Source organism: Notolabrus celidotus, chromosome 17, assembly GCF_009762535.1.
Source record: "Notolabrus celidotus isolate fNotCel1 chromosome 17, fNotCel1.pri, whole genome shotgun sequence".
Lineage (NCBI taxonomy): Eukaryota > Metazoa > Chordata > Actinopteri > Labriformes > Labridae > Notolabrus > Notolabrus celidotus.
This window is the reverse complement of record NC_048288.1, coordinates 12400964-12423477: the sequence shown is the minus strand read 5'-3', so window position 1 is coordinate 12423477 and position 22514 is coordinate 12400964. Positions and strand designations below refer to the sequence as shown.

Below are 22514 nucleotides of genomic sequence, written 5' to 3'. Positions count from 1 at the left end.
CTTCAAAACCGTTCAATGGGAAAAGGCTGGGCGACGCTTTCCATTATATATGCAGTCTATGTTTTTAAGCCAGTCGTCAGCGGGAGCCATATTGGAAATGCTAAACTCAATGTAACTTCTGTCGAGCTAGTGTGACGTAAAGAGGCAGGCTTTGAGCCTCCTAGCCAACAGCTACAGTGTTCCTGCCTGTCAATCAAGTCAGCTGTGCCTCTGATAATAGAAACCTCGTAATCTTAATGTCTTCGAAATTGCCGTGTTATGAAAAAATTCACCCCCAATACAGTGTGTGCCGATTGAGAAAAGAGCTATCCAGACTACACAAAAAATAAAAATCTACTTTTAAGAGAAGCATTTTAATTTCAGCAAATTTTAATTTAATTCAGTTGTATCGTGGCATTTCCTATGACGCTTGTGTTTCATGTGAAAATTATATTGGAAATGTATTATCATCAACTATTCAATATTCAGCCAATTACGCAGTTACATGCCTCTCAGCTATCACACAGTCCTGCAACTACATTGCAGCTATTTTCCGTTAGCTGGTGCAACAACTGCACTCTTTCAAAATTTTATTTTTTTGATATTTAGTTGGTACAAAATATCCACACAATGACAGCACAATAACAAAGTGACCTTTTTATTAAGATTCATAAACAGTTGTATTGTGTGGTGGAGCGATAGCACAGCCTGAGCATTTAGCAACCCGTTCTCAGACAATTCAGAAACGTACCTTTCCACAGTATTTACAAATGTGTATGATTAATACACAAAAAAGAAGCAAAACATACAACAAAAAAAGCATGCTTCAGTGAATGTTATCACATTCAGTACAGTTATTCACATATTCTTTAGATTCCCTTTTAAAAAAATGAACATAAATAAGAAATAAATAACTTCAAAAAACAGAAATACCAGACAGCTGCTACAAATTCCCACCACCTCACCTCTCTGTGGCTATCACACAACTCTTCACTTCTCCAAAAGCTCACTTAAATATTTATATAATGGCTGTAATCAATACACTTACATTTTTTTACCATTCTTTTCCTAGAATGAATATCAGTTTCAAGATGTACAATTTATGTATTTAACATCAACTGAATAAAAAACAAGACATCTGTACACTGCCTATACATTTTCAGGAAATGACATACAAAAGCATTTGTTTTCCTGGATATGATTGTTGCTTGAACTGCCAAAAGCACAAATGACTTGCTGGATACATGCAACTCTGAAAATTTCTACTTAGACATCTGTGACATGAAAAAGAAAGCCAGAAAAATACCTCAAAATGTATCTGGTGAACATAAAGAGATAACCGTTAGCTGAATGGAAACAGAAAACAGACGATGTGGTTGCAAATTTCCTGCACTGCGATACAGATAACTAACTGGCTAATCGATCTTTAGAAAAAAGACATGTATCAAAACGCAAAGGCTCCAAAAGTGAAGGCAAAATCTTCAAATGATGCTTTTTAAAACAACAATAAAAAAGAAAAGAAAAAAACATTCACAGGAAGCTCCCGGACCTCCCTTTAACTATAAATACAATACAGTATAAACCACAGTACAAAAGATTGTAGATAAAAAAAGAGAGGGAAGATGCAACATAATCACAGCCTTGTCCTCTTGGGTGGAGAGATGAGTGGATAAGGCCTCGCCACTGCCGAGGATGAGTGCAGTTCAAATGATCTGACTGTCAGTAGAATGAGTGAACCAGGAGAGATGACATCCTAACTCTAACCAAACCTATTCTTAAATTAGCTAAGGAGAAAATTCTGTATTTTCAGCTTTGGTAATGCCTCATTACCTCCATTGTTACCGTGTGTGTGGTCAGCACAAAGTATTACAGAGACATCCCACCACATTTGAGATGTTCGTCCAAGTTAATGTCTGTCAGAGAAAACTATAAAAAAAAGTTTTGATTCAGTGAAAAAAAAAAATCATGTTGTTGAATCTTGCAGGTTATGTCGGTGAAAGCGAACAGAGATAAAATCAGCTCAGTAAAGAATCCTGGACTTCTATAAAACACGTCTGGGGTCCCAATTATCATACTGATATCACATCCTAGTCCCATGGCTAGACGAGCACTGGTGTATTGGGTTTTTCTTTCTTATTCCAGTCTACACAAAACTACATTTTTTACATGAAATGCAAAGAAATAGAAGAATCTTGCTTGGTGAAATATTGGCGATTGGAAACCGCAAACAATATGAAGGACAGATTAATGTCATGGCAAATAAACTGTGGTTTTGGTGTCGTTGAAGCAAAGAAAATAATCAGAAGACTCACATGTGAGAGTAAAATGTGTGAAAACAAATCAGGTACATTGAGAAAAAACATCTCATTTTCCTGTTGTTTTTTAAGTCTGTTGTTTCAGGTGTCTAGTTTTGACTCTGTCTAACACAGAGCTTGGCAGATGCGATGAGAAAAAGAGTCTGAAGCATGTGAAAACACCTATGCTACACCAAAGAACCAGATCAAACTAGCTTAATGAAACCACCAGGGGTGATATAAAGTAAAATGTGCCTTGTTTGGCACTGGTACCATTCTTTGACAATGGATGGAAACACCAAAGATGACTAGCTAACATTGTTACACTTGGTGAGTAAAGTAAAGTTTAGCATGTGACGGGGCTAGTACTTCAGGATTACAATGCTCTTAGGATGCATTTATACTAAGCTTTTTTGATATCAGATATCTGTCTTTGCAAGATGCACTAGGGGCTTATAATGTTAACGAGTTATCAGAGTTTATAATAAGCCTGACATCTGTTTTGGGGTGTTAGAGGGGGAGCGGCGCATACAGAATAAAAAAATGCAAAGTGCATCCAAAAAGAAGAAAGTCAAAATAAAAGAGAGACTTTCCTTCTGTCGACTGATGTACAAACCATTCAGCATCAGGCCACACGAGGCAGTAAGTAACTGAGGCACAGTTTCATTACTGGACTACGATTGTAGATGAGAGGCTGGGAATGCTGAGGGTACACTGCAGTCAGTCATTGTCTGAGAAAACATGGTTAGACTGTGGAAGAGATTGTGGTTCAACATCTTAACTACTATTGCATATAATACACCGGTTCATCCAAGGACCCCTGTACACCTTTTTGAGTTTGCACCAGAGTGGCTGAGAGTTCAGAGGAGGCGATCCAGTGATCCCAGGCCCTTGGAGATTCTACATGCTGCTTTGCACCAGTCATGTTGTTTGTAAAGGTTGTTTGACGGTAAAGGTTCAGATATTTGGAGCACTTACTCCATGCAAAGAACAACACCATGATAAAGTAACACAGCTCTGATAGAAGAAGTTCACAAGCAGCTCCGGCTCAGCACCAATCCTGTCAACTATATTTGGCAGACATGACGCCCGCATGCTTATTCTTTGTTGCCTACTTCCTGTTTCCTCGGCCGACATTACCCTCTGTCTCCACAGAAGCCCTTGGGTTGGAACTGATGGCTACTTTGACAGAGAGAGAGAGACGTTTGACAAAAGGAGAGGTGACATCATTGTCCTTGCTTCATCACAAAGCAAGTAACCTTGAATAGACAGTGTTTGTTGTGTCAGTAGCATTGCTGTTCATTAAAGGTCTGTTTCCAGTTGCGGTCCTACTTTTGGAGCGAACCAGGGAAAGTGGAGTTGCAGGTCCAGATCGTGGCTTATCTACTGTGCGAAGACACAGCTCTGTCTCTGAATGGCTTACTATGAATTCTAATAATTACCAACCTCATCATGCCCTAAACTAACCAACCCAGCTGACAGAGACAGCAGGTAAAGGTCACCATAGTAGTGACAGTAGGATCAAGTGTTGTAGTAGTCAAGACTGCAACTGCTGATTCAACACATCTAATTCTCTTAACCTGGATTTGCTTTCACTGTATTTTACAATTATAGATAAAGTTTTCCTTTGTGACACTACCAGACGACCCAGTTTAGGAAAGCCTTTTACATACTCTCGTCTTCGCTCAGTGCCGAGAAGCTTGTTGGAGCTTTTAACATTTGCTTTTTCAATTATTAGCATTGTTAAAAAAATAATTGCTATAGTTAACTGAGAGCATAACAGAGAGTGTATGGATGGCTTTGCTATTGTTGACATTTGCCACGTTTTCTAATCAATATTTAGCTCTGACCCAAGCTAACAAACTTCGATGTAAGTTGGAAGTTGGTGTCTACCACCAAGCTCCATTTGTGTTTCAGATCTCCTCACATAGATCCTCGTTTTATTCTGGGGTGTCCCCAAGAACACATATAAGGGCATGACTGTTCCTTTGGCATACCAGACTTTGCATCCATCTGCATTTTACTTTGAACTATCTCCTTAAAGCCACATACAGTGATGTGAATATATAAGAACAGCACACCTGAGAATGTATGTGCTGATAATTGCACACGTTTTCCACCCATGTTTGAATTCACAGACAAGATATACAGATCTATGGTAAATATTTGAATTTTGATCTGTCACAGTCTGTAACAAGTGTCATATATTCTTTCCTTTTTGTGAATTGTCAACATTTTTCAAGTATATCCTGTACCTTTTAGTTAAAGCTCCTGTGAGGAACTTTCTGTCTGTATTGACTTTGGCGCCCCCTGTGGACAAAGTGATACATCTTGTTTCTTTGCTGACCTTTATATGCGTAAGAAGTGTTCTCTGATGAAAAATCTCAACCTGTCTTCTTTTAAGAATTAAATTTCTGACTAAATTGATATTTGAGAATAATGTTAAAAAAAGGCAGTGTCTTCATCTGACACCTCCCCCCTCACAGAGGTTACATTCATTCAAAAAACAGAATTTAGGAAATGTTTATGTTGTTGTGAATGGTTTCATTTGCTTATGTAGGTCATAAAGAGGCATCACTGTTAGTTTTAGTACATTTCATCACTAGCTTAAAATTCTTCACAGGAGCTTTAATCTTTATTTTTTTAAATATAGAATCATTCTTTAGATTTTTCTAAATTATTATTTTTTAATTTTTAGCTTTTCTGTGATTTAAAATGTTCAACCCGGGTGTAAGGATTTATTTAAAGGTAAATTCTGGAAATAATTTAGTTTTCGGTTGTCATAATTATCTATTAGATTCTACTTAAAGTTTTTGTATTCAGTAGTGCTAATTAGTGCTAATATGCAATTATATTTTTTTAGTTGTTACAGTCAGTCTTTCTTTGCATGTTCAGAGTTTTAATCACTGTACTGGACATGATGCTTTTTGCTACATGCAATATTAAATGAACTCATTTCATTTACCATTGCCTTATGTATGCATAAATATATAAATACTATTTAAAAATGCTGTTTTTATGTTCCATATTTTCTCAGCCTTTGTGTTAAATATAAAAATAGCCATGTTTTGCGGTAGTGCCTCATATCTATGTGAGAACCCCTAACACATACAGTATTACCAGAACAGCGACATACATATATATCCACTAGAGTACAATCCAGGTTTCTTTAGAGGGATGATGATTTGATTGTCTTGTCTGCTTTACTCCAGGCCGAACGTGCTGGTTTCCTCCACCGCGATCAGCAGCTTCTCATACAGCATGGTGTATGAAGGGTAGGGAGGCAAGTCCAGACGGTTAAAACAGGTGTGAGCCCTAAAGGACAGAGAGAGAGACAGGCTGTTAGAGGGTGGGAAGAGTTGATAACTGATGGAATATTGCATAAGTGTGCTATAGAGTTTTTTGTTGACTTGGTTCAAATTTGGAAGTGTTAGGGCACTGGTTTAGTCCACCCCCAAATATAGGCGTTATAGTATCTAAGCTAGCAATTTGAACAAAATCATGCCTTTGTGACATTTTTACACTTGTCTTAAAATCTATCCTTCCGGTTTTAGACTGCATCCTGAACACATAACATCTTAAAGCTACAGTGAGGAACTTATGGTTTCGTCTATTTTGGCGCCCCCTGTGGGATAATATATAAATCTTATCTCTTTTCTAGTCTTGTCCCGTACATCCCAAGGTGTTTTTTCCTCATAAAATATTTCATCTTGTTTTCCTCCAATGGTCAAATGTGTCACTGACTGTGACTTTAAAAATGTAGAGGCTGTTTTTTCAGTGTTCTGTAGATCGCCTGCTCTGACACCTACCCTCCGGCAGAAGTTTTGGGCATTAAAAATCACAATGTTGTAATGTTTATCTCACTGCTGGTGGTTTTATTTGCTTTTTTAGGTCACAGAGAGGCATTAGTATCAATTTCAGTTGGTTTCACAACCACTGAAAAACTCCTCACAGGAGCTTTAAGTTCTGATATACAGCTCAGAAAAAGGATGAAGACACAGAACTGGTGTAACTTAAATTTTTGTATATGTGGATGTATATTTTACTTTATTCAAGGTACCTTTAAATGTAATAGAGATGCTGTCTTGTGTACTTAACAGACTGTGAGAGAGATGAATGTGGGTGGGAAGGTTTTTTTTGTTTGATGGGAGAAAATAACAAAAAATGACTTTGTATTGTACAAAATGATAACGTAATATTTGGGTCTGTGTAATGCAAAGTGTACATGGAAAAGTCAATAAAGATATTGTTTAAAAAAACCAACATACTTTCCTTGGATAGATCCCCTATATTACATTTTGGCCTGCTTGTGAACATGTAGGGATCATAAAATATATAACACAAACATTTACTTCTGCATACTCAGGTGTGCAAGCTAAAATATAAGACATTTGATCAATACTAACACATTATGACGTTTTGAACTAACTTGGTTTAACACTTCTTATCCAGGGGGCTGAAATAAAGCTTTCTGCATTATTATGTGTGTAAACGATGAAAGGTGCAAGATGTTTTGAAATATTGTAGGAGGAAGAACATGAACTTAATAGAGTTGAAGGATCCAGGTAACATTAGAAACCTGATGTAGTGTTGTGTAACAATCTGTAAACTTTGTCAAACAAACATACACACTCCTATTATTATTGAACCTCTGCTATAAACGCTGATGCTCAAGCTTCCAATGTCTACAGAGTCAAAGTCTGGCACTTTTCCACGCTCTGCAGTGAAACCTGAGCCCTGCTCTATGTTTCTGCTGAGCACGCACAGCCTTTTTACCGCTGCCTGCCAAAGTGATGTCCTACAGTAAGGTCGGACGAACACACCTTGCACGAAATTAGACCAACCTGCGCATATACAGAGGTGGGGGAGTATTAAAATAGCTCTTTAAGCTGAGGCGAGCAGTGTTGGTGCATTGAAGAGGAGAGATATTAAGTTTCTGATGGCAATGAGAGTATGTAGGTTAGCAAAGGTTTAAAAAGTCTTCAGTTTTGTGTTGGGGCTAAAGCACGACTTCCTGCATCATGCCGTTCCTCATCATGCCATGCCTTCGATCATCAGGAGCAAACTAACAAGAGCAGGGCAGAGTAAACATGACCCTGATTCCTAAAAAGAAAAACAACATCCATGTACCTGGGAAGCGATGTGACTTTGCCCCACTTCTCGATGCAGAAGCGCCGGAGGCCGTTGGATCCCCGCAGTGCCGCGAAGCCTTCGTAGGGCACGCTGGAAGTCCCAGTGACAAACTGCAGCAGGCGGAGACGCTGCTCGTTGTTGAAGCGCTCCACAGCGGCCCAGAACCACCGCATCACTATGTGACCATCATGGTAACCTAACAGTTGACAATCAGAGATTTAATATCAGGATGAACTCAGGTCTAGCATTGAACAGTTGTGTTATAACACAGTAGTATGCTTCAATAGTGTATAGTTACATTTAGCTTCATGTTTACTGAGGCTAAAAGAAGATGTTTCTTTTAAGTATTATAAACTTAAAAGAAACAATACTCATAATACTTAGTAACCATCATATTGGACTTAAATTCGATGTGCTAACCCAGTACACAGTTTCTTTCTTGATACAGGTGATACGAATATTTGGGTGCAATAGGTCTCTTAAAAGATCAAATAAATGATTTCATAGATGTTCACACACACCTCCTCTGTACTCTGTGTTGCTCCTCCAGTCCCCGAGGTCAATCTCCACTGTACCAGCGATGACCAGCTCCAGCTCCCGGGCATCGAACACAGACACAAGTCTGGAGTCTACCACCTGTGATAAAAAAAAAACACACTCATGTTTCACCAACATTCAGGGATTTAATAATTAACTTAATAATTCAAAGCATGTCCTTTAAGGTTTTAATTCCGTGACATGTCCCGTGTGTTCTAAATTAATTTAAATAAAATAGGTTGTTTGTTTTTGAAGTGATCCAAATCTGGGTCACAGGTTTCCTCACTAATTAGCAGATATTGGAAACACCTGTGATGTTCTCCCTCAGCTGAAGCCAATCAGTAGAGGGAGGCTATATAAAGAGGCTGATGTCACCTCATTCAGTTGGGTGTCTTCTCTTTTAGGGGAAACACAACACTATTGTTTAAAACAGAACTCCATAAAGAAGAGCTTTCTGACTTTAATAGTTTACTTCTGACTCAAACTAAAAAAGCGTCCTTACAAGTATATGTGACTACATTCTGAGAGCTGAAGCAGCTTTGTTCACCTCATAAAAGCCTCTGACGAGAGCCTCTGTCTGCTGCACCACCCCTCTCTCCACCCTCCACTTGGCCATTCGCTCGATGTAGTCCTTCTTGTTCTTCTCCGTCACCTGAAGGTGGGAGCCGCCGGACTTCAGCTCCCGCTCTGTGACCTGGACACACAGGAAGTGCTGGGTTAACAGTGTAAACGATCTAAAAAAAGATATTGACAGCTTCATGTTTTATTATAACATGTACATGTATAATAACACATGGTGTCAGCAGTGACACACACATGCTGACCTGGCCAAAGACCTCCTCATTGACAGTGAAGGTGAGGTCCAGGATGTCAGTGATGTCGTTGTCCTTCATCCATTGCAATGACTGGTGGAACTCCTCATCCAGGTACTCCAGGTCAGACAGGTCTGTGGCTCTGCAGACAAACACAGTTCACATAGCAGGCCTGAAAACTACACAGATCTCAAGTGACAAAACATTACATTACATTACCTTGACTGACCATTTTTTCACATTTACTTCCAAAACTTTAAATTGCAATTCTTCATAAACATGTCTCAATCAGAAATCTATCCACCACCTTCAAACAATTAAAAATGCAGCAGCTCAGCTCTTAACAAGAACCAACCAAAAACTGTACCCGCATCACCCAGACTTTTGCTCATCAACATTGACAGTCTGTTGATTTTAGGATTGATATTAAGATTATTTTAATTATGTTTAAGGCCCACATGGACTCACCACTGTACATATTTCTAAGCTTTTAACCCTGAGTCTCTCAGTGTGCGATCCTGTGGCAGTGCTCTGCAGGCTGTTCTAAGGTCCAGACTGAAGACAAAAGGTGACAGAGCTGTCGCTGTTAGAGCAGCTACACTTTGGAACAGCCTGACAGAGAAGATCAGACTTGAAGAGTCAGTCCTTTGTTTTACTTCAACGTTCAAGACACATCTGTGAAGTAAAGCTTTTATTCTGTGATTTTATTTAATTTTAACTTTAATATTAGATTTTATTGTTTTTTTTTTTAAGTACGTATGCTTTTAGATTTATTGTATTGATTGGCCACTTTTACTGTTTGCTTTTCATTTTTTTCTGTTTTGTTAATGCCTTCTGTGAAGCACTTTGTTAGCTGTATTGACAACTGCTATATAAATGTATTGTATTATATATATTGCAGTTATTATTATTATTATTATTATTATTATAATAACTGTTGTTATTATTGCCGTTATCAATAGTATGATAGTAACATAACATAATGTAACTACTAATAATAATATGATGATTATTATTCAAAGTAGTAGTAGAATTAATAATACTACTACTAATAATAATAATTAGAATATGTATAATAATAACATAATAATTATTGTTATTGTTTTCGTTGGTTTTGTTATAATTATCATTATTGCTGTTACTGTTATTTCTATTATCATTACTATAATAATAGTATACAAGGCTACTACTACTAAAAATATGATGATTATTTTAAATAGAAGCATTAATATTACAACAACAATTACTAGTACTTCTACTACTACTAAAACTCATACTAATACTACTAATACAACAACAAATAACAATCAAGTTTATTTCATTACTAATCTTTTCATTATTATTATTATTACTATGTTCATTAATGCATATCCTGTCATGTTTAAAAACACTATAATGAAAATACATTGTCATAAGTGTGATTTACAGACAGTATATGCAGGCACTTGTTTATTAGCAAGAACAAGAACTGTTCAGTTGTTGTTGTTGTTGTTGTTAAAATACAACATGTTTTTAAATTACATTGTAGATTGTATGTAAGAAGTAGAGGAAGTATTTTTTGGTGATGCCAACATTAAAAATGCCTAAAGCTTGCATTTCCTCTCCTGGCCTGCAGGAGGAGAAATCACTGGTTGTGAACTCCAGCCTGATTGTATTTTAGTGTATCAAAACATGACTCTTCTTTGAAGGTGATTTAAAGTCAGTGTTTTTTTTTCTGCTTAGGTCACAGTCTCAAATATTAGTATTATGTTCCCTCAATACAGTTTAATGTTAAAGTGAATTAAAGTCAAATTCAAAATAAAATATAGAAAGCACTTTGCCGTCCTCCAGTATAAACTACTCTCTGACATATGTGCATGTTGGTAATTGTTTGATCCTCTGAAAGAGCTAAAGGGACATGTGCAAAGTTATGGTTTGTGTGAGTGTGTACTAACAGCCTGAGCAGAGCTTTGTAGAAGGGTCTGGTGAAGAACGCATCGAGCAGGTACTGATGGATCAGAGCCAGGCCCAGGATACGACCACTGAAACGGAACCTAGACACACACACACACATATTCAAGAAGCTTGAGGAGCAATAATGACTGTCAAAGAAACAAAACAGTCATTTCATTGTGAGTTCATTGTTTGTTTGTTTTTGCAAAGCTTACCATTCTAGATGGTTCTCAACAAACGCTGACATGGGGGTGATCTGAACAGTGTAGGTGTCGTTAGCAGAGTATTCAAACAGTCCGTAGTAAGGATTGAACAACTCCTGAGACAAGAGGAAGAAGAACTCTCTGGAGGGGCCGCTGTAGTCCAATCTAAAGAGAGAAGAGATAGAAGATTCATGTTTTTCATAACGTGATGCACTGTGACGCATTGATACTAGTGTTATTTGTATGTGTGTGCTGTGAGTGCGTCTTACCCCTCCTCTCCCAGGAAAGTGACGTAGAGTTTGTTTCTCTGCAGTTCTTTGCGAGAGTACGCCATCACCTGGTTGAAGGTTCCCTCGAGTAAGTGTTCTCTTCTGATCAGCAGCCTGACGCAACCAGGAAGAGATTTATATTCAAACAATGAAATACAACACAACAGATACGTTATTATGGATAAGTGCAGATCTGATTCAGACGATCATTCTTGTGATATTAGATGGGATATTCGTTTTGATGGATGCATTCACTGTTACTTACTTGATCTTTCCCGGTCCCTGCCCGTAACCCTTGGCTTCCAGTTTCCTGTAGAAGTTTCTTAGTTTGGCTTCAAAGTCTCTGCGGTAAGGAGCAGGAGCCCTGGCCCTCTGCAAACCTGTGAATACAAACACAGACATACATAGTCAGACAAAACACGAGTAAAGACAGAAACACTAGGGAAGCAATTCAGAGTATATGATACTCTGTGAGAGTTTAATGAGGTGAACTTTCAGAATAACTTTGGGGGAAAATTTGAAGTTGTATCCTAGGTTATGAGGAAAATGATGTCTAAAAGGTGAGGTCCTGACTCTAAGGCTTTTAATTTTCATTGTGAATGACCTGAAACCGTTTTCTTAAATATAATTTGATGGAAGATCAATGATCCTTTACTTGCCTGAAACTGTTTTTAAAACGTTTGCAAAACTTAGCACCGGAAATTTTAAACTAGTATGTCAGCAAGAAAATAGTGTCAGGAACACCTGGGACACAAATAGTGGCAACTGTAAAATCCGACATGGTAAGACCTCCCTGGGGCAGTCGTGAGTATTTTTAACTCTTCTATAATGATCTAGAGCAGTTTGTTGTAATTTTACGTAACTTTGATGTAAATATGTTGTGATGTGTAACCGGCTGATTAGCGCTCATGCCCCACAGCTGGGTGGGAACCAATCACCTGCGGTTACCTGGTTGTTTGCGGGGATAAAATTGAGTGACGGAGCTCCCTTCAGTCTCTGCAGAGCTCTGGGTTGAGAGCAGGTACGAGTCGCGTGTGTTAAGTGTTTTCAATGTCCGTACATGTGAGTAACTTTCACTTTTATTCCAGGACAGTGTTCCTTTCGGGTTGGCGGATCGTTGTGTGCCGGCAACGCATATAGTACGAGGTACGAGCGTGAGGTAGTGACGTGATAGGGTGGCGGACGGCCGAGGTAAACCTCAACTGGGTTTTGTTTATCTTAATGTGCCGTGTGTTGTTGTTGTATGTAAGTGGTTAACGTTCATGTATTTTGTTGCAGATTGCCACTTTTGCCTTGCCTTTTTGTCTCTTTTTGCTTGTCTTTTTGTCTTGAGTTACAGATTCTACTCAGTAACAGTGTTAAAGTATCCCCGTCCAGACTGTGTAAGCAGCCGTGGCTGTAGCTACAGTTTATTGTGTCAGGCTTTTTCATGTTCTTTGCATAGTCTAATTTATTAACTAGATGTGTGTTATTGTAGTGAGTGTGCCGTGTTTATAGGCCTGATTCAGATAACCTGGCTACAGTTAGCGGTGTCCTAACACTGATTTCTAGTATGTCTGTTCATGGTTGAAGTAATAATTATTGTGTTTTAAAACTATTTGTCTGCCAATTAAATAAAGATTGTGTATATATTTTTCTAAACCATGCCTTTGTATTCATTTGTGGACTCACCTGTGTATTGTTAAAGGGGAAACCCTCTGTTAAAGGGGCGGTAACTAAAAAATAAGTATATTGTTAAAACTCTTTGGGTGAAAGTCCCAAGGTGGCGTTGTTGGTATTTTATCTTCTAAACCCAGAAATCCCTTTCCAGCCCTAGCTTGGTTACATATGTAATCTTGATATCTTTCTATCTTCTATCTTAAAAGCCTAACTATGGTCAGGAGTTGGAAACTAGCAATAGCTATAATCTCTATATGGAAAGCATCAGTTACTACAGCTGTTTGTAACAGGCAGAGGTTTGCATTGCCCCTATCAAATAAACGATATAAATAATATAAACTACAGCATACAGTAGCATGAACATATTCCATTAGGCATAGAATGCTGTCTTAATAATAGTTTAAAGGTGCTGTCATGTAAGTGTTGAATGTTAAAGTGTCTTATGTTTAACTCACAGACCTACTCATAGGGTCACATGGCTCTGTAGTTCAATAATTATCACTGATAATTTAACATTTTAGCAGCACGTTACTGATGTTGGTTTGGTTTCATATTGGCTGTGTTCATATGGGCAGCCAACATGTGTGACAGGTGATCAACTAGGATCTATGTGTCGGAAAATGTTGTTAGGTAAAATGATGAAGTAGTATTCAGTACTATATATGAAATGATTTAACATTTAACAATTCGACATTTTAACATTTAAAAAAAAAACAGAGTTTTATTCATGACATTAACAATGACTGCAGTCAGTTTAGATTCACTAGTTGTTTATACCGGCATACTGACATGGTTCACTGGGTCGTTTTGAAGATGGAGCACAGTGGGAATGACCGTTATAAGCTGACATTGTATAAAATGAAACAGTCCAGCATCGGTTTAACAGCTGAGCGGGATCCAAATTGTCTGTGTTGTGTAGCTTTGTGTTACAATAATCCAGCGCTTTGGCTGTAATTACTAAATGCCATTATATCAACATCAAGTAAATCATAACTCTTCTTTGAGCGAGTCAAACATTATTACTTGTACTACCAATGTGTAAAGAAAAACATTAAGTGAGATCTAATAGATATTTGAGACGGACAGAGAACAGCATTTTTACAATACAGTATGTAAGATCTAAATTTGAACAATCAGCACTTTTGATTGGAGGTTCTGAATAACATTGACAACTGGCATTAACTTATTTCCAGAACTACAAAATTAAAGAAAAATGATGTGCTAAGTTTCTGCACTCACTTGTGTATGAAGATATTTTGGTATGTTATTGTGTGTATTTTGTATCATTTCCATATCTGCAGTATATTTTGGCTCTTTAAAAGCTTTCTAGTTCGGTCACAATGTCAAAATAAAAGCCCCACTAGCTACATGAGTTATAATGAGCTAAAGTTGCAAACACTCAGGGCAACAGAATGGTTTTGTGCACTGTATTGGAGGTATTTAAGTTGCTTATTACCTGAAGAGAATAAAATCAATGGCTCCTCCTTCATTCCTAGTGTTTCAGTTGCTTCCTCTCCCTGGTGTGTATTGTTGTGTCCTTCAGGATCACTACTCTTCCTGGATTTTCAGATGTTTTTCCCCTGCTTCGAGATCCATCTGTTCTCCACCACAGCCTCAAACTCGACTACCAACTTCACTTGAAAATAAATCTGATTGAACTGCACCCTCTGTCACACCGGTTTCGGGTCCTAGAATTACAAAACCTGACTGTTCTTTTATCCCTGAGTGTCTGACACATCATTTTTCAGAAGCTACAATAACTTCCCTCCACTGCATGATTAAACAAAATCACATTTACGGAGTCCGTATGAACTGAGTGGCCTCTAACGGATCTGTCTCTGTGTGAAACTGATGTAGCGCAATCCAGATGACCTCACAGCATTTCTCATGCTGTTTTTCTTCAGTCAAAAACAATAGCACAACTAATGAATGACGCACAATTTAAAGACAGCCTTGTCTGCTGTGACCCAGTTTCTCTTTATAAAACCTCCTGCCAAAAACATGCATACCCCAATACACACACTTATATCTGGTTCTTGTTTACTTGTGCTCTCATTAAGATAACATTAGTGCCCTCTAACACAGCACAGCAGGCTCTTCCAAACAGCAGTGATTACCATTTTGAGGTTTCTGTGTTTATGTTTGTGCATCTTCAACTAACAATTTGAGCTCTGCTGAGTATACACACAGTACCAACAATGTGAAGGTGTTCTTTTGACAGTGTCTTTATGAACATAATTAAATACTTAACCTGTCACAGTAATAAGTCATATTTGTAAGTAAGTAATATTTGTTTTCAGAGGATAAATAATGTGACCTTACTGATTTATGACCAACACCAGTGAGATTACAAACTACTTTCCATTTTGCCAATTTCCAAAATGACTGAATTAATATTATAGAACATTTTCAGGACAACAGTAATCCAAATTAGACCACAACATTAAAAACTGATTTCAGTATGAAACTGATTCTGTAATAAAATGAACAATATTGTTGATTTAGCTTTTTGTTCTAGCTGCATTTGTTGTTTTTAACACAAACACAAAAAACAAGACAGAGTTTTTAAGGAGGATCGGCAGAGCTATGCTGCTCTCTGTTGGACAATGTTGAAATGTTCTACCATATCAATTTGCCTTCTGTTTTTAATTGGAAAGGGAAAATATTTTACTTATTATGTTGTATTTCCCTCCATTTCTTCTTTGTCTCCTCCATTTTTAAAGGGTATAGTGAATTAAGATTGCCCCCTGTTGTAACGCAGGTTGCCTTACTTTGGCTACTGTGTGTTTTACACCATGCACATTCCCACAGTAATAATTACTATAGCTTTTGTGTGCATGTGTCATGTTACTAAGATGTAGTGACCTTAAGTCATTTGTGATTGTCATGCTGAAGCACCTACCAGGAGAGTTCTGTGGTGAGGAGACCGGGGAGCAGCGAGGAGAGAAGCTGAAGCCCGGGTGGATGGGGTGAGGCGGAATGTAAGACATGATCTCCTCTTCATATAAGCTACAGAAACAACACAGATGAGTGAAGAAGATGTTATACAAAAGCTTTGTGTGTGACTTCAGTTGTTTTACATTCTTGTGGAAGGTAGGTTTATTCTGTTCTTTACCTTAACAGGATGACGAGATCTGCATCACACGACAGCTTCTCCACTCCCTGAGTACCTTCTGTCCGGATGTAGTGGATTTTCTCCCTGAAAGTCAGCAAAACAAAGTTCTAATCAGCTGTTCCCTATACATACTATCTTGAATTGTCACAGATACACACTGTAGTAGCCCAGGCCTTTATTTGGGACAGGTGTCACTAAAAGAAAGGGTTTAAACTATTTCTTTAATACAAATTTTGCCAAACAAAGATGGAGTCTGTAGTTATTCCGGCCTTTTTTACAGTCTTTACAGTCATCACAAGTAAAAAAAAAAAGTCCCCCCTGTCACACAGCTATGCATACATTTCTTCAGCTGTCATCTTGATCAACTTGTAGGAGACTGAAACGCTGATCTATGCCATGTCGGCATGCTGTGGATTTACTTGCACATGCACTCCAGCTGATCAACCCTCCTCCTGCCGCCACTCTGCTGTCAGTTTTTTATCATCTTTCTTGGATGTAAATTAAAGTTCAGCATCGTTTCCTCTCATTCTCTTCAAACTCAATAGAAAAGGCTTCTCCTGCTGCTTTTTGTTGTGCAAACTTGACAGCCTTCAAGTCCCCTGTTTTCTCTGCGCTGCATTTGTGATCAGTAAATGTGACATATGGCGTTTCAACATCAGTGTCATTAATATATACAGGCTGCTTAATTAGAGCAGTCTTTATTTGTCAAACCGAACAGCCACACCAGGCTACTAAAAGGGACCCTGCCTTTAATTGGGGCGGGCTTTTATTAGAAGATTTACGGTATTTGGCTGTATCTGTAAAGCATTCTTGGTGACTTTTTAGGCTATGTTGAAATCAAAGATGCGTCTGTATTATTGTATTGATGTTAAGTCCTGCTTGAAACCTCGAAGACAACCTGAAACCTACAAAGATCGGGTAAACCACCTGACACACATCAGGCATTGTTTGTCAAAGGTTGCTATTTTCTCCTTTTCTGTTTGCATGTCAGATGAAGCATACCTCAGTGCATGGTTTCTGCTTAGGCTCGGCTGTCTCTCCTGCAACATGTCAAAAATGTTGGGCTGTCGAAGGAATGCCACTATCTTGTCATTGTAGGCTGGTGAGGTGGGAAATAAACAGACAGAACAGAAGCGTCTTACATTAGCACAGGAAAGACCGTGACATAGAACGAGTTCAAACTGAACAGTGTGTCTGTATGAGGTTGATATTTGCTCATTAACTATCAGTGCTTACATGGAGCATTCAGCTGTTGTGAGTCAGGGTGATGCTGGTTTCGTATGGCCGCCACCAGGCTGTTACCAGGCCTGGCCATTAGAGAAGCCCCACGACTTCTGGACACATCAGAGGCCTGGGAATAAAAAAAAACAACACACTTAGAAATACCTAAAAACAAGAATATTACCTACTATATCCCCCTTATCTCTCCTTTTACCTCCTCCACAGCTTACCTAGAGGTCCTCAAGGTGTAAAAATGAAGTGTGTTTTGATGGATTCATCGAGTAATAATCATGGCAATATTTTAATGCTTATAAGAAGAGTTCTTTATGTTTGTTTCTATCACTCAGCGTAATTTGATAATGCTGTTTTTGCGTTGGACTACAGTCACTACACATTTGTATTGACGCTGAAATCCTGTATCCTGTGACACAGGAAGTCATTTGCCAATCACAGCTCATTCTAACCACAGACATAGAAAGAGTAGACGCTGCATTGGCTGCTGGGGCCCAAGAAATATGGCCGCCATCTTGGTCCGGTCATCCTACCCATGATCCTATCTGTAAATGTAAACTGAAGCAGCAGAGACTTCAAGATGCCAGAGCACTGTGCTGCAAAATACCTATCATACATCACATATATCACATATGTTACAATGTTACAATGTCATTTAGCAGACGCTTTTATCCAAAGCGACGTACATACGAGAACAAGAACAACACAAGCAAAGATCTAGACAAGAGGAAACAAGATCAGTAAGAGTAACAAAGTGCTTCAAGTCCATTTGGGTGCAGGTACTGCCAAGCAGTGTAAAGGCAATGCACAAAAGTAAGTAAGGAATTTTTTTTTTTCATATCAGAATATTCTATTACTGTTAACCCCATTATGAATATTAAAATACGCCGAACCATGTGTCCTGTATCATACCTACATGTATGACGTTTGCAGAAAAAAACCCAGCATGAAAATCTGTTTGGTATTCAGCGAGTTATGATTGATTAAATGCGCTGACACTTAATTGCGCCTGCCAAACAGATTACACTAAATGGAGCGGGTGACCGGACCAAGATGGCGGCCCTACGGCTTGTCAGCGCCAATAGGTTATAGTGGTCGATGCGGCGTCTACTCTTTATTATGTCTATGATTCTAAAGACAAGGCAATGCATTTAAACACATCTTCCTTCTTACTGATCCCTGCAACACCCATCCTGCCCCCACTTTCTGCTGCTGCTGCTGCTGGTTCAGCTTTGCATCCTCCCCTCGCCTTCTCCTCTCTAGTCTAAATGTCTGTTTGTACACCTTGCAGGGGAGTTTGCAATGCACTGCAAAGCTGTGCATTTTAGAAGAGTAAAATATATGTGAGATGACTTTTTGGATGTATTCAGTTGTAACTAAAGGGCTTGAGTGCTACATCAGAATATAGAGATAATATCCTACTACATATAGGGGAGAACGGGGTTGGTTGTCACACGGGTTGGTTGGCACACTTGTTATATCTCGCCACCAGAGGACACTGTCTCTCAAATTGGGGTATGGACATTTCCAGAATTAGGATCAGAGCTCACCTTCATAGTCTTCTCTGGAGTAAGACAGCTGAACTTGAGGTGAGAGGACTGTTTGTGTTTTTCATGTCAAATTGTAAATATTCAGCTCCACAGTAGTTTTCTTCTAGGCTTTTAAACGATGGGTTTATAACTGAACAAGTGTTACCCTTACAAAGTGTGAGGGGAAAGCTATAGTTTAGATTTTTATTAGCTAGCTAAGTAGTTGTTAGATGGTTGTTAGCCTTGATGCTAGCAAAAAATTCCAGTTGGGGTTGGTCGTCACATTCTCTTTGGGGTTGGTTGTCACATGTAACGCCTAGTTGAGTAGGCCGTTATTGCTCGGCCTATTTGTTTTGTTCTTTATGTTTTTATATAGGCCGGCCTAAAGATGTGTTTCCTGTTCATGTTCCTCGCTCATTTTATGTTAAAATGCATTACGTTATGTCGGCCTATCACTTGTCAGTGCAATTAAACTTTCAAATTTAGTTCTGCCTTCTTGCCTTTTTTAAAAGATTTTTCCCATTAAATTACCATTGTGACAATGTCTCTTTGTTACAATGACAACACCTTAAGCTTCAATTTAATGTAGGAATGACTATTGAAAGATGTTTTGATGATGAACAATCATCAAAACAGTAACCAACCCCGTTCTCCCCTACTTTGATTTTCCAAAATGTTAAGAAGCATGGGACAAAAGCAGATATCACATGAAATAGTTGTCCTTTGGATTTAAATGTTGCTCTTCTGTTTCTCTAAATCAGTACTACATGTGTGCGTACTTCTCCAGCGCTGTAGCTGCGTAGTCTCTGGAGGTGCTGTCTGTGGGCGAGGTGCCCGGGAAGCCGGCCGTTCTGCAGAGGAATGCGAGGGTCGATGAAGGTCGTGGCTCGACTGTTGTGGTCCACGAAGAAAGACTGAGAGACAGAGAGCAGAAGGATCAAACTGAGACGTATGTGTCGCAATCATTTCCTGATCTGCAATGTAAGCAAATTTGACACACTGGCAGCCTTTCCTGTCATTTACTATCATCCCTTTTTCTGGTTCTTTTCTAATTGCATAGGCCAATCAATAAATGTAGATTCATAGAGAAACCGTCCACTGGTTTCATACTCTTCACTGGGGCTTCATGCTGCATACGTTACCTTTCCTTGAGGGTCAGTCTTAATCTCCCAGCCTCGTGGCAGCTCCAGCTGAGTGTCTGCAAACTTGTTGAGGAAAACCACCAGGTCCCGGTTGTGCTGGTAGCGTTCAAAGTTCCTGGCATCGCGCCGCACCTTCAGGATCATGTGCTTCACGCAGCTGCTGCTGGTGAACATCCGGTAGGCTGCCTGTGAAGACGACAACCTCAGGGTTACTTTTAAAAGTTGACACGGCACCGTGTAAGTGGAGTCCTTATATAGAGATATGTGAGCTGTATTTACATAGTTACTGTGCAACACAGTGAAGAACTCTGGGTGTGTGATGAACTTGACAGCAGGTGATTGGAGGAGATTGCTGATCTTCTGGTGATTGACAGGGGAGGCGGGGCCTGCAGACGAACAGTAGATATGTTTTTTTCTCCTTTCTCTCTTCAGTTTACAGAGGCTAGTCTTGACTGGGATTTATTATACATCAATACAAAAACATGGAGGTGTCAGTCCTGTACCTGTCGGAGGAGCATCTGACTCATTCTCTGTACTGCTGCTCCTCTCTAACCTCGGACCTCCACCACCGTCCTCCTCTGTGGCCATGGTCCTCTGGATGTTCTGGTACCTGCAGAAACAACCGGTCATCTTCTTATAATAATCTAAGGAGAAACTATTAACAAGATATAATAAGTGCCCCTTGTTGCATTGAGGGTTTCATGCAGAGCGTTCGTTCTGTTGAACAGAATATGCCTCATAGAAATTCTGTAAAGACATTTCCTTTCCTGTCACCAGATGTCAGCCTTACTCCAGGGATCACATGCAGCTTACACTAGAGTTCTCAAAGTATGCCTCCTTTTTCACTGCCTTGTTTCTGCCATGAGTTGCTTTTGTTTAGTTTTGTATTTTTACTAGATTTATATTTCTTGGTGAGTTCCTCTTTTATTTGTTGATCATTCCTTGCGCTGTCTTGTTCATTGTCACTCTTTTATTTTGTATTTTTCATGTTGTGTATTTCAGTGGTGATTCATGTCTTGTGTTCTTGTATCCTTGTGTAAGTATTTTCTTTGGGGTGTGTTTCCTGTTTTATTTTTGGATAACTTGTCCCTTGTGTGTCTGGTTTAGTTCTACTTCCTGCTCTTGTGTGCTTCCTTCCTGTGCTTTGATTAGTCTAATTATTTTCACCTGTGTCTTTTGTCACACCTGTGTTGATTACCCTGCCTGCCGTTACTTTCTCCTTCTGTCAGTTCATTGAGTCTTGTTTGCGTCTTTCCTCCGTGTGTTCTAGTGTTTCTGGTGTGGATTTTCTTTGGATTTTGTTGTAAGCACGGTTTTCTTTATCTCCTGGCTTTTGCATTTAAACCCTATTTATTCTGTCTGCATTTGGGTCCTCTTCTTTTGTCTTCTTTCAAATGATGAAAGTTTCACCCCTCTTGGTTTTTTAAAGTTATTTGACAGAAAGAAATAAAAAAAAAAAGAATTAGTTTATAGTATTTAGATTTATCTTTAGTTTTATTGTTACTATATTGAATCTTAATCTGAGTCTATTAAATGTATAATAATGGACAGCTGATTCAGACATAGAAAGTGAAGGTGTCATGTGATGCAAGAATCAATTTCAGTACAACAACCTGCAACACCAGCTTGTGAAAACCCTCAGGCAGTGCTGTAATATTACTGGTGCCCCTCTTGATGACCTTCAGCGCATTTGTGAAGTGAGAGCTATCTCCAAGGCACAGACGGCATAGTTATGGACCCCCAGCATCCTTTGCATAAGGAGTTTCAGATGCTGCCATCAGGGAGAAGGTTCAGTCTTTTCCCAGGTGCAGCACAAACAGATATAAACTGTCTTTCATTCTGTTGGCATTCTGTTGGTTACTTGAATAATCTGTAACCACAGTGATCTATACGTGGACAATGTGTGGATCGATTGTTTTGTTTTGTATTGTGTGGACTACTGTCTGCAAAGTGAATTGCCCCTCAGGGACAATAAAGTTCTACTCTACTCTACTCTACTCAACTCTACTCTACTCTACTCTACTCTACTCCACTCTACCAAAACACTGATCGCACCAACAGATTATTATGATATAACACCAATATGCATGTATTGAACATAAAACAACCCTCTCTATAAAGTAACAAACTAATCCATTCTTATCTCTTCAGCACTAGCTGCACATCTGTAAGCTAAATACCCGACATACAATTTACAGAAAGTTGACTTTTTGTTTTTATTCATATTCATGTGTATTAATATTTTACTGTGACTTATATGAATGCAGATATTCATATGTCTATTTTTGCTTGTCTTTGTTCAGCTTTTTAAAGATTGTTATGGTAGCTGTGTACTGCAGGTAAACTGAGAGATACAGAGAAGAGGAGGGAAATGTTTTCATTGGTAGATTTAGAGCTTGAAAGAAAGTTACATCTTTGCTTTAACAGTATTAAAAATCAAGACTTGGGCTCTTCACTCGTGCTTTTATTATATAATTTTAGAACTTGTGTTTTCATAATATTATTGTGTTTATTATTTATCATATTTATTTATTGTATCGTATATTTTCATTACTTTTAATTGTATTATGTTTTTAGCGACAGCCCTTCCAATGTTTTCTTTATTTTTTCATTACGACCCAAAAAATATTGCTTTAATATTAAAATATTTGTCTTGCTTTAACGCCATATTTTGCTT

The 22514-nt window shown here is 38.6% G+C and overlaps 1 protein-coding gene across 1 annotated transcript in view; it reads right to left on the bottom strand.

Moving 5' to 3' along the window:
- Positions 1 to 621: 621 nt before the first annotated feature.
- The window catches only part of LOC117829109 (E3 ubiquitin-protein ligase HECW1), an 82980-nt gene continuing 61087 nt past the window's right edge, over positions 622 to 22514 (bottom strand). The window contains exons 13-29 of the mRNA XM_034706660.1: positions 20341 to 20447; positions 20117 to 20223; positions 19838 to 20023; positions 19475 to 19609; positions 17170 to 17284; positions 16936 to 17032; positions 15934 to 16017; positions 15721 to 15827; positions 11425 to 11539; positions 11160 to 11273; positions 10903 to 11055; positions 10690 to 10788; positions 8768 to 8897; positions 8491 to 8637; positions 7928 to 8042; positions 7404 to 7602; positions 622 to 5588 (exon numbers count right to left, since the gene is read on the bottom strand). Coding sequence (XP_034562551.1) covers positions 5477 to 5588; positions 7404 to 7602; positions 7928 to 8042; positions 8491 to 8637; positions 8768 to 8897; positions 10690 to 10788; positions 10903 to 11055; positions 11160 to 11273; positions 11425 to 11539; positions 15721 to 15827; positions 15934 to 16017; positions 16936 to 17032; positions 17170 to 17284; positions 19475 to 19609; positions 19838 to 20023; positions 20117 to 20223; positions 20341 to 20447 — 2122 coding nt within the window. The 3' untranslated portion in view covers positions 622 to 5476. The remainder of the gene's footprint in view (positions 5589 to 7403; positions 7603 to 7927; positions 8043 to 8490; positions 8638 to 8767; positions 8898 to 10689; positions 10789 to 10902; positions 11056 to 11159; positions 11274 to 11424; positions 11540 to 15720; positions 15828 to 15933; positions 16018 to 16935; positions 17033 to 17169; positions 17285 to 19474; positions 19610 to 19837; positions 20024 to 20116; positions 20224 to 20340; positions 20448 to 22514) is intronic.